The 18557-nt window shown below is 37.4% G+C and overlaps 1 protein-coding gene across 7 annotated transcripts in view; it reads right to left on the bottom strand.

Annotated features, from left to right (window-relative positions):
• The window catches only part of ZDHHC2 (zinc finger DHHC-type containing 2), a 37793-nt gene that overhangs the window by 7952 nt on the left and 11284 nt on the right, over positions 1 to 18557 (bottom strand). For 6 of the 7 annotated variants that reach the window (XM_027635872.1, XM_027635868.1, XM_027635867.1 and 3 more), the window contains 8 exons: positions 16760 to 16854; positions 13718 to 13838; positions 12710 to 12779; positions 11110 to 11142; positions 6044 to 6164; positions 2888 to 3020; positions 515 to 641; positions 257 to 349 (listed from right to left, as the gene is read on the bottom strand). In XM_027635872.1, the coding sequence (XP_027491673.1) occupies positions 257 to 349; positions 515 to 641; positions 2888 to 3020; positions 6044 to 6164; positions 11110 to 11142; positions 12710 to 12779; positions 13718 to 13838; positions 16760 to 16854 (793 nt within the window). The remainder of the gene's footprint in view (positions 1 to 256; positions 350 to 514; positions 642 to 2887; positions 3021 to 6043; positions 6165 to 11109; positions 11143 to 12709; positions 12780 to 13717; positions 13839 to 16759; positions 16855 to 18557) is intronic. The other variant, XR_003526421.1, reaches the window with a different exon arrangement.

The raw sequence follows: 18557 nt of genomic DNA, 5'->3' as shown, positions 1-18557 counted from the left end.
CTCAGGTCCTGGGATGCCACTGAACCAAGACAAACTACATCGGGGGAAAAAAAACCCACCCCACCTCACTTCCATAATGTAAAAATAAATCTGAGAATTAGCTGATTTGCTTAGCTGTTTAAAATCTGACTTGTATTTATTAACAGGGTACATAAAAGTGGTAAGCAAATGAAGAGTATTTTATACATGGTTCTGTTTATGTGTGCACAGGAAAAAAAAATCAACTATTTAGAATGCGTAACAAAAAGCAGATTACTTTTTGGATGTTGAATTAAGACCACCAGGTGTGGAAGCTTGCTCAGGATCCTGATTAACAAGGCAAGTTGGGAAGGAGCAACCATCCCCTAAACTGAAAAATTCAGAATTAGTGTCATACATACAAAAATCCAAGAACTTTGAAGAACTTTTTTATTAAAGTATTACTGCATCTTATTTCAAAAATTAACCACCCCCAAATCCTCTGGATCCTGATTATTCAACAGTTTCAAGAAATGAAGCATTAAGAACAGCATACCTTGAAAACACAGGCAGCAACCAATATTTCTTCTCATCACCGAACACCTGCCTCAGGTTTTTGCTGAAGCCCAAGCTAAAGCCATTCTTGTCTGTTCTATGACGAAATATGGGAGCTCTGAATACCTCTTAAAAGAAAATGATTAATTAGATCTCTTCACAAGTTCCAATGTTTACGTTTCACACCAGTATACAGGCAATATAGGCACCAATGAGGAAAGGCTGTACTGCCCAAACGACTGAGAAAGCTGAAGTCAGTGCTGCACACTCGTTGTGTGTGCAGAGGAATGAATTCCAACAGCTCAGGAAGGGTGGAAGTCTCCTCCACTCTCCTCCCTAATCAAGGCAAGGGAGAGTGAGGAACTCACTTTTTAAGAAGGCATGATACGTTTATATGAAGATTGCAGCATGTGACTGTACCACAGAGAGTGTTCAAGAAAGAAAAACCTAAACGAAGGGTTTAAGACAGAAAGAGCAATGGAAAAGCAGAAAAGCTTAACCCACTTTAGTAGTAAGACTAGCCTTTCACACCCTGGGGTATGAAAATATTGTGTGTTTTTACAGCTGCATAAAGGAACGACTTTGCTCATAGACCCAGATTATTTCCCATGGACATGCAAACTAAATTTCTGGAGAAGAGAGTTAAATATAGCTTTAAGTGTTGCAAAGTGCCTGAAGCACAAAATTCATTCACTTTCCACTAAGTAACTGAGAGCCATTTAATTCCCTTAATTGGCTATATATAGTAGGCAAACGACATACTGATGTCCTGACAGTACAGCTCTCAGAAACCATGTCAGAATCATGCTGAGACTGTCCTTCTGCAGTAAAACCTTAGCTATGAACTGCTGGAAATGACTCTCCATATGCAGTATGCATTAGTTACCATGAGTTTTAAAGAAAGGGGAAGGGAAAACTGGGGCACCCTTTCAGATGCCCAGGTTAAGCCAGGAGAACACCTCCTAGGATGATTTAATCACACTCACGCTTAAAGCTATCATGGCTTCATTACCAAATTATTGCATGTTGAGGGTTTCACATATTGAGCAATTTCCCAAAGTAAAGTAGGAAGAAGAGACAAACAGATCCCTTTGAGTAGCCTAAGCATGCCAAACCATGTTATATTACCTGTATTGAATTCTGTTAGTTTTGAAAATGAAAAGTTGAATTAAAAGTGTAACGTATAATGATTACCTCTGAACAATTTTTTTTGCACTAAAATTGTAAGACTAGTTTATAAATAGAATACTTAATAACTGCCATTCATTTAAGCATCTTTAATAAAACTTTTCTCCTTATAACTAGACTGAACAATTTTTTTCCAAAACTAATTTCTAAGTCAATGATTTGTCAGAATATTGGAGAAACACACAAACCCTAGAGAAATCTTGACATAAACAAGCTTTCTTCCATTGATATAGATATCTATTCTCAAAGTTTTCCATTAGTCACCTACATATTAGTAAATCCAAAGAGAACTGGAAAAAACAGATCAATTCACTAGCTTACTCTAATTCAGCTTATATCAACAGAAAAGCATTTAAAGATTTAGAACTTTAACGGCTATATTGCAAATTGACATTATTACAGTCCAGGATATAGCACTGAACAGGCACTCAAATCTTCTGCACCTTCTTTTATTTATTAAGATTTGTAATCAGAAACACATGTATTTAAGTGGAGGAAAATCCTGGTTTAAGGCTGATATTCAATGCAGTTATATATACTGACATATGGTAGAGGAACAGGCCATCTTCTTTCAGGTTTTAAAAAATTAATTCATAACACAGAGTCCTTTCTATGTATCTATAATTATGTGGCAGACAGGTCTCACAACTGTGAAACTGCCTTTAGGATCTCCATTGTTCACTTACTACTAAATAGAGAAGCACTGTCAGTTCTTCTTTAACAGGTCATTCTCTGACAGAACTTTGGTTCTGCAGGGGCATGAAGTGCTGGAGCCACAGCCCTTACTGAGACACCACATCAGAGGACTGTGACCTTTGGGCTGAGAATGCCAAACAACAATCACATGTGCGAGCATGCAGTACTGCATCTAATATTTATCAGAAAATAGTCTCTATTTTACTTTCAGTCTTTTAGTTTATTCAGTTTCTGTTAACAAGCTGTGGGTGGAAAGTAGTGAGAGGAAGAGCATAAGTTTGTTAATAACTTAGCCCTTTGGGACAAGAAGGAAAGAGAATTTCCAGGGAGCAGCAGAACTGGGGAGTCAGGACTGGACAGTGCCAGATCTGGGCAATTTTAACCAGGGTCCAAAGAACCTGTGTAGAATTGTCCACTTTTTCCATTACACCCATACATATACTATACATTTATTAATTATTTTTTGCTGTCAAACACAGAATCTACTTACCTAATGTGGATTTATTCTTGCTGACAAGCCAACAGTGATACCCAAAGAGAGAAGACAAACTGACAGAAAACATAGCTGCAGCAAAGAATAAAAACATGATGTGGAACTTGGCTTGAGTATCAGGAAGGCCATTCTAAAAATAAAAAAAATGATGCCATTAGAACTGGGGAAATAGCTGTTTAATTTGATTATTAATAATCCTCTATTCAGCAAAATCAAATTGAGCACAGAGACAAATGTACCACACAAGAATATGAATAAATGAATCCAGTGTACAGACAGCCATGCAACTAGGCTGGTGACAGCACCTAAGTTAAAGAAACAGGCCCTTTCTTGAGAAACTATAAATACTGAGAGGAAGAATGTGAAATTTCGATCTGAATTTTGAAGTGTTTTTTAGTGAAGAATAATTTGTCTTTACAAAAATTGTGTTGTTTAATTAGCCTTTTCAAAATACTTATAGCATAAATCAGCTTCAAAATAATTAAGAAATGAGTGAAATTTCATGACCTGTGATAAGAGAAAAAAAATGAGGGCTGTGGTTATTAGATCTTTTGTACTTTTGTACGTGATATCAGGAGATACTAGATTACAATGTAATGCCTTGGAATCATAGAATGCCTTGGCTTGGAAGGGAAAAGTGCCAGTAAAACCTCGACTCTGGCCATGAGGAGAGCAGACTTCAGGCTGCTCAGGAAATTAGTTAGTAAGGTACTCAGGGAAAATGTTTTTGCAGATGCTGGGGTCCATCAGTGCTGGTCACTTTTTAAATACCACCTCCTAAGGGCACAGGAGCAGGCAATTCCCAAATGCTGGAAGTCAAGCAGACAAGGCAGAAGGCTGGCTTGGCTGAACAGGAATCCTCTCTCAGAGACAAGGCAAAAAAGAAAGGTGCCTGCCCAGTAGAAACAAGGTCAAGTAAAATGGGAAGAATTCAGAGATGCTGCTTGCCACTGCAGTGAGAAAATGTGGCCAAAGCTCAGCTGGAGTTGAAGCTGCCAGAAATGTGGGTGACAATAAAAAGAGATTTTTCAAATACATTAATGGCAATAGGCAGTATAGAAATATCATCAGCCTGTTACAGCATGAGGATGGTCACTTCACAAACAGGGACAAAGACAAGGCAGGGGTGTTTAATACTTTCTTTGCCTCTGTCTTCAACTCAGATGACGGACCACGGGGGTCTCAGTGCCCTGAGCTGGAGGACCATGACTGTGAGAATGATCAACTCCCAGTTGACCCTGAAATTGTGCAGAATCTGCTGCTCCAGCTGGATCCCTACAAATCTGTGGGGCCTGATGCGATTCATCTAGGAATCCTCAAAGAATTAGCTGATGTCATCACAAAACCTCCCTTGATTTTTTGAGCGGTCTTGGGAATCTGGAGAGGTCTCAGCTGACTGAAAGCTGGCAAACCTTGTCCTGATTTTCAAGAAGGGCAAGAAGGAGGATCCTGGAAACTACAGGCCTCTCAGTCTCGCTTCCGTGCCTGGTAAAGTTATGGAGAAGATTATTCTGGGAGATACTGAAAAACAACTGAAAGACAATGCAGTCATTGGTCACAGCCAACATGGTCCCATGAAGGGAAAGTCCTGTTTATCAAACCTTATTTCCTTCAATGACAGGGTAACCCACCTAGTTGATCAAGGGAAGCCAGTTGATGTCACCTTTTTGGATTTCACTGAAGCTTTTGATACTGTATCTCACAGGATCCTTCTGGACAAAATGTCCAGCACACAGCTGGATAAACACATCATGTGGTGGGTGAGCAATTGGCTCATTGGTTGAGCACAGAGGGTAATAGTGAATAGGGTAACATAAGACTTGTGACCTGTCACTAGTGGGGTTCCACAGGGCTCCATCTTGGGCCCTGTGCTCTTCAACATCTTCATAAATGACTTGGATGCACGACTGGAAGGGATACTAAGCAAGTTTGCAAATGACACAAAACTGGGAGGAGCTGCTGACTCCTTTGAAGACAGGGAGGCTCTGCAGAGAGACCTTGACAAATTAGAGGGCTGGGCAATCACCAACCATATGAAACTCAACAAGGCAAAGTGCCAGATTCTGGACCTGGGATGGGGTAACCCCAGATGTTCGTACAGACTGGGCAATGAGATGCTGGAAAGCAGTGCCAATGAAAGGGACCTGGGGGTCCCAGTCGATGGCAAGTTGAATATGAGTCAGCAGTGCCCTGGCAGCCAGGAGGGCCAACTGTGTCCTGGGGGGCATCAGGCAAAGCATCACCAGACAGTCGAGGGAGGGGATTGTCCCACTCTGCTCTGCACTGGGGTGGCCTCACCTTGAATATTGTGTGTAGTTCTGGACACCACAATAGCAAAAAGATATTAAGCTCTTAGAGAGTGTCCAAAGGAGGGCAACTAAGATGGTGAAGGGCTTTGAGGAGAAGCCATATGAGGAGCAGCTGAGGGCACTTGGTGTGTTCAGCCTGGAGAAGAGGAGACTGAGGAGAGACCTCATTGCAGTTTAGAACTTTCCTGTGAGGGGAAGAGGAGGAGCAGACGCGGATCTCTTCTCTGTGGTGAGCACTGACAGGACTCAATGGAATGGTCTGAAATTGTGTCAGGGGAGGTTTAGGTTGAATATTGGAAAAAGGTTCTTCACCTAGAGGGTGGCTGGGTACTGGAACAGGCTCCCCAGGGAAGTGGTCACATCACCAAGTCTGACAGAGTTCAAAAAGCATTTGGATGATACTCTCAGGCACATGGTGTGACTCCTGGGGATGGTCCGTGCAGGGCTAAGGGTTGGACTCTATGATCCTTATAGGTCCCTTCAAACTCAGCATATTCTGTGGTTCTGTGATCTAGTTCCAAGCCCCCTGCCATGGATAGGGACAGCTTCCACTAGAGTATGTTGCTCCAAGCCCCATCTGACCTGGCCTTGAACACTTCCAGAAATGGGGCATCCACAATTTCTCTAGGCAAACTCACCATCCTCACAGTAAAGATTTACTTCCCAATATCTAATCTTAATCTGCCCTCTTTCAGCTTAAAACCATTACCCCTTGTCCTAACACTACATGCCCTTGTAAGAAAGTCCCTCTCCAGCTTTTTTGTAGGCCCCCTTAGAATCTTATACTTCTGGCACAGCAGTAATTTCATACACTTCAAGACAGTATGTATATTGGGGTACTTACTGTCCAAAACTTGATAAAGTACTGTAAATCTGTTGCAGCAATGAAAAGGCAATACACTAGCGAGTAAGCCAAGAAGAGAAGAAAAAATTTGTAATTGGAGAATCCTACACAGTTGTTCACCCTGATTAAAAAAAAAATAGAAGTAAAAATGGAATGTCATGAAAGTTATTTTCTTTTGCTTTCATCCAATTTAAATTATTTACTCTAAAAAAAGTTAATATCAGTATGTAAACCAAGTTTTGCATCCTATCTCTGCTGCCCCAAGCTACTGAAATGGATTAAGTTTCAATTCTCAAATTAATGTAGTAATTCTAACTCAAAGCAAAATAACACCACCACCAGAAAAAGCCCAAAGAACTTTACCAAGTAACACTGCTTTCAACAGTTTACTGAAATTAAATTTCCTCTTATGGTATGAAATCTGTTCCCAGTACATCTGATATAAATGTGATTGCAGTTAGAGCTACTTTTTTAGTTTGCAGGTCAGTATCCATGTTATACCATTAGGCATAGCGCATGTCAACTGGGACAGTAACAAGACAAGAATCTGAATCTCGACTGAGTTTTGTGAGAGTAAAAGCAGTCTCACTTAATCCACATCCTCCTCCTTTCATTACACTACATATTAAAACTTCTTAGTATTATTCTCAAACTTAAGAGCATTCATAGGCAATTCCTAAAAATATTTACATTTACATAAAAAAATGAGACAAATACTAGTCTTAAATAGACAGAAAACATTTCATATCAGTGACAACATGACAGGAAATAAAAGACATTAGAAATATGCAAATACACATCCAAATGTTAAAATAAATCTCATTTTATCATTTTTGCTTATGGGATTTAAGTTCACCTGTCTCCCATTTGTGAAGATTTTATAAACAATAATGAGCAACTAGTATACACTATGATGATAAGCTTACATTTAGTACCATGGTAGCTTCCCAACAGAGACAACATATTAAGTATTATGAATTTCAGAGCTCTATTAAACATGTAATGATATTACATCCACCAAATGAAAAAATATCGGAGTGCTGCCCAGAGGCAGTCTATTGGCAAACCACTTCCTCTTTTATTTGGTTGCATTAAGAAGCTAATCGAAGTTATCTTTGCACTAATTTTGACAAAATTCTTCATAGGAGTTTAAAAAAATAATTCCATATACCTTAACTAACTGATACTGCTGTCAAAAAGATCGCCTAATTAAGAGAAGATTACACTCACAAGAGCACTTGTATATTGAAAAAAAATTCTCAAAAAAAATGTGTGGCAAGTCTTAACTTCATCTTCTAGAAGTGCAGGACACGTTATTGTAACTGTTCTCTTCTCTAGGGAGACAGCGATGCTAATGGCAGAATACATGCTAATAAGATAAAGGTAAAATCTTAAAACACCAAATAAATTTACACTGTACACTCTTGTTATTCATTCTCAGAGTGGATAGGGAGTTTGTTCTAAGTTTTGTTTTGACAAAACGTGCCACGTTGGCTAAACATTACATTTAGCATTATCACTTAAACATGCAGCAATAGCTAAGTATCTGCATTAACTACAATTAAGGACTCAAAACACATTGTTCTAATAAAAAAAAAAAGAAGATATATTTCTAAGCTCATCATGCAGTGAAGTGGGGTTTTTTCCATTAAATACGGCCATATTGATCACCATAACTGGTCTACTCTGGCCTCCAATCGGGAGGCCTGGAGACACGCCATCTATAACGCAGCTGTTTCCTTTGAGAACACACGCAGGATCACTCTCAAGGAGAAAAGACAACGCGGAAAGAACCGCGTCTTGCAGAATACACCACCTAAGGAGTCTTTCTGCTGTGCCTTTTGCAATCGGATGTGTCTATCTCGCATTGGCCTTATTAGCCACCAGTGTGCCTGTAGCAAATGTGGATAGAGCCTTTCCCAAATCTTCGTTCACGAAGCCTAGCCATGAAAAACGTCAAAGTAGGCAATTCCATGATAAACTGCAACCAATTCAAATTCAGGGTTTCTGTGATAACCCTGTTTTCCTTTCACGATATTTATTTTAGGACTGGTTTTCCTTTGAGGCATTGTTTGGTGTGAGAAAAGAAATATCAAGTGAAATTTTATTCCCCTAAGATGAAGTTTCTTGAATCAAAGACAGATTTCTTTATCGCTGTTCTTTTGCACTATGGCATGCAGTACACACGTCAAAATAAACTTGTATAAATTCTTATGCTCCCTTCAATTCTGGCAAAGCCCCAGACTGTGGAGTTCTTCCTGGAAGAGAACACTTTATCAGAAGACTGAAGAGAAAGTAAACACCAGGGTTTTGTAATTGTACTGCTTGAGCACGTAGTATCAAATCTTAAAACCCAAGGATTGTGGTTAGATTTGAAATCTAACATTTCTGGGAAAGATTAAAATTGATAAATATACTGACAAGTGGCTAAATAATGGTATGTTATTGCAGTGAAACATTAACACAGAAGAACAGTACAGAGTAATAATTTGTATTACAGCTAACATTTTAAACACTTCATTTTGAAGTATAAAAAGAAAATACATAATTCCTGTCTCAAGAATTAGTTTACTGAAAATGCCAGGCAAAGAAAAAACTTACAACACATTAAAGGTTAACAAGAAGCATCACAGAATTCAGGAGATGCTAATTTCTTTTTGGATTACTCAGGAGATAAAGGAAAAATGTTTCAAATTATTCCTAAGGTGTTCTTACTGGACCTTGTTAACATCAGTGTTATATACAAACAACATTTTTGGTGACGTCTCAAGCCATTGCATTCCCGCCTGCAGCTCCATCTGTCTATAGCCCTAGAAATCACTAATGCATCACTTAAAACTGTTAGTGTAGTTAGTGGGCAGTTAGCATTAAATATTTCCGTTTATCACAGCACTTCCATTAGCACAGGAATGACAGCCAAAATAAAGCCTCCTTGCCTGAGAGCAGAAGACAGGTGACTTGGGGCTAGCACATGACTACCTCTTATTAACTCTGCCTTCCAAATGCTTCATCTTACTCCCTAGGTAATTCTTACCTGTCTTCTCTCCAGAAATCCTTCTCGTAGCAGAATATTAAGTTAGAGGTAACTCTCATTACTGTTTCCCTGCTCTCCCTAAGCATCAAATGAGTTCTTTCCCCTTCCTTCCCACACAACTTGCTCCCACCAAAAAATCCCAACATGAAAAGCAAAGCAGGACCTAATGATGTTCAGAGAGACTAAAATCCATCCATTATACTGACTTACACCATTACTTTTGTTGGCAAGATAGCCATATATTTCCCAAAGAACCTTTGAACATGGGTCTTTACAGGAAACTACAAAGATTGATCAGCACTGGTGCAGTATTTCAAAACTTTTTTGTCTCTTCCACATAGTTCTTTTTTTCTGGATGAGCCAGGAACTGTGAACATCTACTCAAATTAGAAAAAATAACACAAGACAATACTTCTTTTTCTATGCTTTTCTGTTACTTGGAATACAAAAGGAACAATTCTCCATCAAGAAGCATTACACATCTTTCAATTATCTTCTCCATCTGTATTTTTTTTTTTTTGCACCCACTGCTTATTAGATTAAAACCAATGAGCAATGTAAATACTCTCTCAAACTGGGTATGTTTATGTTGTTAGACTAAGAAGACTGCAAACAGGTAAAATATGCAAATGCTACTGAGAGGAAAATGGAGTTTGTTTTCCTAGAAGTCTCTGCCCTAGTGAATCAACACTTCACTCCCCTTTTACAAAAAATTTAAGGGCTGTTTATGAGTTACTATTTGATACAATGGATTTATATTATGAAATGGAAGTTTACATGAAGGACATTTTCATTTAAGTGTCTTAAGATAGAACAACTCAAACAATCTCAAAGAGACCATAAAGATATAAGAAGTGCTTATAATACTGAACAATAATAGTCATATTGAGACTTTTCACCAATGTTTTGTCAGGAATAGCCTGACAGTTGTTTTTCTTATAGCTTTCCCTGTTTTGTTGTGGGGTTTTTTGTTCTTGTTGTTTTTTTTAAGAAGCACACTACTAACACCGAGCATCATCACATTTCACATTCCTACAGCAAAAAAACTTGTAGGAAGTAACTCTACCCTATACAGATAACTATTTCTTTCAATTGAATCTACCATGTAGATTCAAAATAAGGGGAGATTCTTGAAATCAAATTGCATTATGTCAGAGGCTGTAGTCAGAACCACGACAAACAGGAAGAGACCAGCACCCCTTCTTCCCTCAGGACAGAGTCTCCTCTGCCTCAGAATTAGATTTAAGAAAGTGTCAAAACAGCTGCTTAGAACCCATCAGTTTGTCCAACACAGGAGATTCTTCTTTTCTGATAGGTTTCATGCAGTAAAGAACTGCCACATATCACTCGATTATCTCAACTTGGACCTTACTAAACAATTATTTTAATTATTTCTGTGAGACACCTGCCAAACTGACATAAAATTAATTATGTAACCTGCCTACCCACTAGTCCCAAGGGCTGCTAAGAAAACACAGGAGAACAAAACCACTGTGCAGGCTGACATGGCAGCAAAAGAAAGGAGGGTGGGAGGGAGAGGGGAGGAAAAATGAAATAACACAAAAAACCCGTAAAACTAAAAGAACTAACTTGCTGTTTCCAGCAAGCCCACTCCAGTTGTCCTGGAAGCTTCAGTAAAGGGAACTAGATACACCCCTGCCCTTTCACTTTTAACCTAGGCTGGCATTTCATTATTCATTGCAACAAAGGCACAGTAATACTCAAACTATAAAGAAAATAGCAATCCTTAAAAGAAGTTTTTTCACTGGCCAGAAGTCTACCTCATCTTTACTGTAAAAACACAGTTACCCAACTCAGAGATCTAAGAAAAATTATACATGAACTTCTTTCCATATGTCACAACTAAGAAAAGAAGACATACAGTAAATAACTCCAATGGTTCTGCAAGACCAGTAACTTCACATAAGCATCTAACTCTAGGAATAGTGAAGCATCACCTTCACAAAAGGCCCAGCAAGAGTGTATTTTATCAAATCAGAAAGTAAGAAAAGAAAGCCAATAGTACACTCACCAAGGGCAGTGATGATCCATTTTCAAAATGCATCTGAATAACCCCAACAGAATTCCAAGCATTGCAAAAGGCAAAAGAAAAAAAAAGTCAGAAGCACAGTTACATGTCAGATTTAAATTACTCACATACAGATTAGGAATTACCCATATTTATTGTTGTGTACCTAATCTATTTAACAAATATGTGCATTTAAATTCACATAAAACTGTTTATCTGCAAGTGAAGTGCAGATAACCTAAATTCAAAACACGTGATCTGTCACGAGCTTAGTGATTTAAGAAAACGCAATCTAGAGCTTCAACTTCAGGATTTGGTTCTCATTCTGTATAGGTTTTTCAACTATTCTTTATTCTTTGACAGAGCCTTAGAAACGGGGCTAATGCAATTATTACTAAGTCATTACTAATTACTTAGTCATACAACTAAATATATTTCCAAGAATTATGGTTTGCTTTTATAGAAATATACACATATGCACGAGGTTTTTAAGAACTTACCTTGCATGAAAAATACCAAACAGTTTTCCAATTAATCACTCTTCATTAACAAAATGTGCACATGAAAATCAGATATAACTGAAGTAAGCAAATTTTGACAAGGTAAGGACAAAATAAAGGTATTCTGCAAAATATATTAACTAATGGCATTCTGCAAATTTCATTCACATTTTATACGATAACACAAGTCACTCTTTTTCTCCAGTAAAAAGGTACAAGACTATTTTCCTATCTTACATTTCAACCACCATTCCATAAAACACAACCAAGATCCCCCTTCTGCCTCAATTCTGTTATTCTTTCAGTGCCTCTGCTGCTCTGCTGGACAAAATGGAATGTCTTCTCCACCTCACAATCATGTTGGAAGGTTTGATGCTGTATCAGCTGAAGAGTAACTGGAACAGCCTTAAAGCTAAGAATAGATCATCCTTTGAGGAAGTGTCTTCTCTCAAAGATGAAATTTAAAGCACTGGGGCAAGAGTGAAGAAACGCACAGACATCCAAGCTTTCTAGAGAAAGGTCAGAGAGAACAAAAGCCAAAAGAAAGACTAAATTAGAAAGCAATCAGACTTCTGGGGACTACGGATGTGAACTTCTTTTTGTGGTAGACAAACAAAATCTTTATTTTATTTCCCAGTTAGAAATGGGAGAATGTTTGGCTGTTTCTTTCTTTAAACAAAAGTAACCTGCAAGCTATCCAGTGAAAAACAGGATATTAAGTTTATTACCTCAGATAAGATGTGACATCATGATTAGATTGAGATGGGTAGTGATGTTTATTCAGATTCTAACAAAAGAAGCAAATTTTTGTTTATCAGCTATTTTTGGTTACATTCTTAAAGAAAATTCATTATTATGTAAAGAATGTAGAAGACCACGTAATCAATGCTGGCATCAAGGAAGCCATCAAATGAATTAGACTAAGTTACAGACTTCCCTAGAAATAAGTAAATGAAAACTAAATCTGAAAAAAAATCTAAGGGAAAAAAGCTTACCTGCCAAAATATTAAACCTGGAAAATCTACTCATAAAAAATAAAAGCTGCTGTGTTAAGGAAAAAATGGATTAATTCAGAAAACCACTTATTTAAAATATTTTCTTACTTGTCGCATACAGAACAGTGATGACAACGATCTGGTTTTACAAGATGGCATCTGTCACAGTATCTGATTGCTAAAGAAAAAACGTTCCAAGATTAGATGTCAATGTACAGTTACACACTTTGATACCTGAAGTCTGTGCAAAAATAAATACTAGCAGCTCAGCCCAGAAGAACCCCCCAGGAAAGCATTTCAACATGATCAGAAAGAGTTGCAAATAACAAAGCATTCTTTAACTACTTGCAATGCTGAATCTATCAAAGTGAACCCTAAAAAAGCTCAATTTTTGCAATCTCTGCTAATCATGCTAATCATGGTTTTTTTCTTCCAAACCCCTCAGCTTTGCAAAACAACCAACGAACCAACAAAACCCACAAAAACCTACTAGACTGGAAAAACTTTAAAGATCATTCAACAATATAGTTATTTTAAGCTATTGTTCTAACAGCTTTAATTTACTATATGAGATTATCTCTTGGATTTGCTTAGCTAGTCAGCATTCACAAACTGACAAAATCAGTAGGGTTAGATTAACTCTTAGTTTGGAAGAACCTTTGTTCTTGCTACTGAACAACCAATAAGTAAAACAGTAACAATTTCTTACTGTGATCTATCTATCTATTTATAACAAGCAGATAGTGATTCTTTTTTTATAACTATTTTTTTAACCTATGAAAAAACAAATCTGTGCAGCTAATGACTGCTACAGCCTCTTCTGCAGCTTGTTAGTTTTACAACCTACTTGCTAAAATCAATTTGAAAACATCTAAAAAGTGTCAATCCTTTAAAATCCTGAACTGTACGCCACAATTTACTTTCCAACAATCTTTATGCTGAATAAATGTAGCTGCACAAAGTTACATTAAAGTTAAGTTATTGGACCATTTTGTTATTTTATGAGGTATGAAAAGCACTTCTTCCCTTTGATCCAAACTCTTAAATTTTTTTTTAATTAGTTTGGGTAGTACATCAAGACACCTGTCTTCAGTGGCTTCCAGAACATCTATTTACCTCCAGACATTGTCCGTGTATAGATAGGAAGATCCTTGGCTGCCCGTCTTAAGACTTCTTGCTGGGATTCACCTCTAGGCTCTCTCTCTAGGGATTCCTTGTCTGAATATGATAGATGAAACTGGAATAATTTTTAAAATCAAAGAAATGTTAGCAAATTCCAAGTTAAATAAGTAACTGTAGATGTGTAATGAGAAATAAATATTCATTATATGAAGATGGATTAGCAGCAAGTACAAGGAATTACAGCAAATAACCCAGTGTTCCCAAGACAACTAATTCAGTTTATGGTAAAATTAAAAATACTTCTGATTTGGTATCAATGTAGAGATGAATGCTTTCAGAAGTATTAAGCAACTCTCTTCAGGAGGAAGATCAAGAGCTTATCATTCCCCTGAAAGGTCAGCTAGTTTACTTCTGTAATACCAAATATTAGCTAGTGAATATAAGCTATGGATGTCAGTATTTAACTGAAAGAAAATACACTACTAATAACAGCCAAAAAGATAGCTTTATTTCTCTTCTGTCTGGCATTTTCCCTTTTATTCTTTGTCACTAGAAAGTTGCTGTTCTTGTCATGCAGGTGTTAGGATGTGTTTTTACTACAGAGACTGGTTGAGAGAAGGAAGAGACGGGTGTCCTGTATGACAGAATAACCACATCTTGAACATCTTCCTGAATAAAATGACAACTTCTGTTACTGTTCAAAATGGCAATAACAAATATGGCTCTAGTAAGTGCTGAAAGGGTAAAGATTTCTGAAAGACACGCTCAGTATACATGAAGTAGTACAAATTCTTTATACTCTAAAGTCCTTTGCAACACAGCACCATAGCCTTGTCACTGTAGCTTCTAGAAATGGGCAGATGCCAAAGACTTTGATATCTCCATCTCTGATATTCTCCAGAAAGAGGATACAAAATCATCTCTGAAAAGAAGTCCACATTTGGCAGGAAGAGTGGCTGTCTCTAACCTGTGCTAGAAACAGAAGCCCACTCCATAGCATTTATGTTTACAGGAAGGTTAGTTGTTACAATATTGAATTTTTTCCTAAAAGGAAGTGAGGCAGTAAGTAAAACTAAGGAAGCAGACAGAAACATACAGTTAGGAACCTACTCTCACCACCATAGAGAAGGCACCACTCCACTCTTCCTTGCAAAGCTCACAATCTTCCAGCTGAAGCTGGAGATTCACCATTTAGCCTGAGTTTCTCAAGTCACCATTCATTTTTTTCCCTTCCAAGAACACACTGTCAACAAAATCTGATTTGATTTATATTAATGATACATACAATTTCTCACTGCAGAAACTTGGTTCAGAATACTTTTTTTTTAAATGCTGGTTGGATGTAAACAGAGCTACTACTCCATTATTTTGTATTGGTCCTCAGAGTAGTCCTAAGTTTACAAACACTCCTTCCTGGGAAACCATCTTCTCTCCCACCCTCATGCAGTACTTGCATATAGCTAGTATGCACAGGTACAGAATGGCACGCACTACAGCAAAGTCCCTCAAAGTCTACTTTCTATATGTGTTAAAGTTTGAAACAAGCTTAAAAGAAAGCTGTGCAATTTGCACCAGCTACACTATTCATGAAAACAAAATGCTGAAACTGTTTTTCAGTATTCAAATGAGTTTTTGCTAGATAAGTCAGTTCAGTTCATTTGAAAAGATAATCCTTTAGTATTCCCAGACTTCATCCTAGAAAATGGAAGTCAGGCAGTAACTTAACATCACAAAATACCCCAATTAAATTTTGAAAATACTGCTCTAGTAGACCAAGAAAAAGACATGGAACAACAAAGATGTCACTTTCTTCCAGCAACATTGTGTAAATTCAAAGAACACAGAAACATCACACATTGCTTTCTATTACCCAACTTCCATACCCCATCTGAAGTTCTTCAGTAGTATTGTATGATGGCTTTGGAATCCTGTAATTAGTAGGATTTGTCAAAATGTTTTGGAAGTCTTTCATTGGCATCAGTCCAGCGCTTTGAACACCCTTCTAATTATTGCTACAGTCACCATATACATGCACACATTTGGCTCTGTAATTACCAAATGAAATAGGCTCCTAATTTATTTTGCTCCTCCCTATCCCAAGCTGTAGTAAAGACTGCAGTGTGAACTTCAATGAAAACCGCAATTAGTTTGAATTATCTACTTGTTTCCACAACTACGTATCTTAGTGGTGAATGAAAACTATTCAGAAAAGAACCTCTGCACTACAGACAGCAGAAACCACCAGCTATTTATTTTGTGTTGACATGGTACTTAAAGCAGCTAGACTTACGAGTCCATGCTGAAGTAAGTAATGGCTTTGTGGGTATTTCAAACTACAGAGCAACCACAGAATGATTCCTCTTGACCTTGGAGGTTGCGTGACACAGCACCTACTGAGGACTAGGGGGTTTCTGAATAAAGAGAGGATGGAAGAGGCCAAAAAGTTGTGTTGGTTGTACTAAGCTGCATGGGGAGCATTTCCATCAATAACCTTTTTTCCATGTGGCTGTTGTTTACTAGCCCCTTCCTGCTTAGCCAGCTGTGGCTTCCCAGCATCAGCTTACCCAATGTGCACTCCCACTACAATCCACAAATTCCTTTATACCAAAATACAGGGGGAAGAATCTTTAATTCAGAGGACAGCAGACAGATGCTGGCAGAAAATACAAGTCTTAAACATGGGGAAATAAAATTTTGCCCACATAAAAGTCTGATATTCCCCTGCAAAAATTTAAGCTAGCAGTTCAAATAACTCACATTTTTCAAGTGGACAGGATTTTTTCTTCTTAATGTCATAAGTAGTTCATTTTAAAATATCTATTAAAAACTTTAAAATTTAGAGAAGGTTTTTTTTTTTGTCTTGGTCACTACATTGATTGCAATCTGATTCACTCCTATTAAGAAGCTGTGTAACTATCATCTGTGTTTTTCTACACAGTGTAAGACTACATGAGATCAGAGACTAAGTTATTCAAATACTACAGAATCAGGCATTTAACTAGGCTATTTCAAAAACAAAAGTTAAGTTTATCTTACTTCTTTTGAAGGATTCATTGGTAGCGTAAAGATTGTTTTCCAATATGACCAGACGAACAGCATGAAAAATATGTGGTAAGCAACCAGGCACACAACTAAAATTAAAAAGGAACAGAATTAATACAAACAGACCAATGATACTGTAGTACTTACAAACAGCTCTGCAAAAGCTTTGCAACAAAAATACAGCACTGCAACTTTACATTAGACAAATACACACTCTGTGGGGAAAGTCATGATACAATCTACATAGATTACAAAAGTTTGAGGGGAATGGGCCTATTAAAGCCCCATAATTATTTAGCAAGCACTCTCTCCTTACACATTTGTTAAATCCTAATTAACTGATGCATCTCTGGCTTTTAGCTTTATAAACCATGCAGGGAGACCGCTAAACATGCAAACACCCCCTCTCCCAAAAACGTCCCAGCCCCCTGCCAAAGGAAGTATAGTTATCTAAACAATGACAAGAGTGAGGGGAGTCTTGGGGTGGATACACACATGACACCTGAGCAGTAACTATAACCAGTTAATTTGTTTTGCTAGATTTTAGGAGGGAGGACAGTTGTGTGGTTTTTACAAACCTGCAGTTCCTTTAAATTAAAATGTTCATTCACTACTTTTTGTTCTTCACAGCCAGTGATTATTCTTATATTTTTAACAGATACCAGTGAGCATTTATCATGCTGAATTGTTTTACTAGAATACAGAAGGCAACATTAACTTTTCCTAAGAGCCTGCCATGGATGGATAGGTATTTCTTCTTAAAATCTCTCACTGTACTAAGAAATTCACTACAGTAAATAGCATATCTAAAACTCATATCCTCTAATAACTTACTCCAAAGACAGGAAAGAGTATTTTTCTATAAATTCATAAGATCATTAAAAAAACATAAAGGGAAATCTGTGTACTTTAACTACACAATCTGAAATATTGCTCTTGTATGGTTAGCTTATGGGCGGCTTTTTGTACGTAATACTATTCAGTGCTAAATAAATTTCTATAACACATGCATGATGGAGTGTATAAATGCAGGAACAATTGCCCAGAATGATCTTATTTTTTGTAATTTTCCCCCAATAGTAACACTGAATAAATATTTCTGGTGTTGAAGTTTGTTTATTCAAAAAACAGAAACATTGTAAATATTTACTCTTATTCACAAAGCAGTAAAAATAATAAAAAAACCCTAAGAAAATCTAAGGAGCAACTCTGTACAGAGCTTTAGAGATGACAGAGGAAAAGAGCCATATGCCAAGCCTATAAACTGAAAGAAAAATCTCATCAGCATAAGTGATAGAACTGGACTCCACACAAAGAACAACACACTAAAAGATCAACTTGCTATTGCACAAGCTTCTGGACAGGAACAGTCCACATTTTTATCAGAACATTTCTATCAACTATAAAAAACCCCCTGATTTACTCAAACGAAATCAGTATTTTTTTAAACAATAGTATATTCAAGGCATACAGTGAGAGCAAGGTAGGGCAAGTTACCTCAGTTCTGTACACGATGCATTTACTAATCTGCATCGGTATTCTATTGTTGTGAGAAAAACAACAATTGCGATTGATAAGGAAATTGTTCATACATTAAAGGAAAAAAAGAAAAGACTACTGAAGGAAGATGAAAGTTTAGCCTAAGGACATTATCCCAAGATTCCCCTTTAAAGACTGCACAAGACTCATCTTGTTTGATCTTGAACCTCAGTTCTCCAGCCTGGCCAAGGTCCCAGCTGGTCACTCCTCCCAGGTTATCTACCCACCAGTTTCTCCGCACTGCAATGGAGAC

The sequence above is a fragment of the Corapipo altera genome, unplaced genomic scaffold (genome assembly GCF_003945725.1).
Source record: "Corapipo altera isolate COAL_440 unplaced genomic scaffold, ASM394572v1 22b, whole genome shotgun sequence".
NCBI classification, from domain to species: domain Eukaryota; kingdom Metazoa; phylum Chordata; class Aves; order Passeriformes; family Pipridae; genus Corapipo; species Corapipo altera.
The sequence above is the reverse complement of the archived record's forward strand: the minus strand, read 5'-3'. Positions and strand labels throughout refer to the sequence as shown.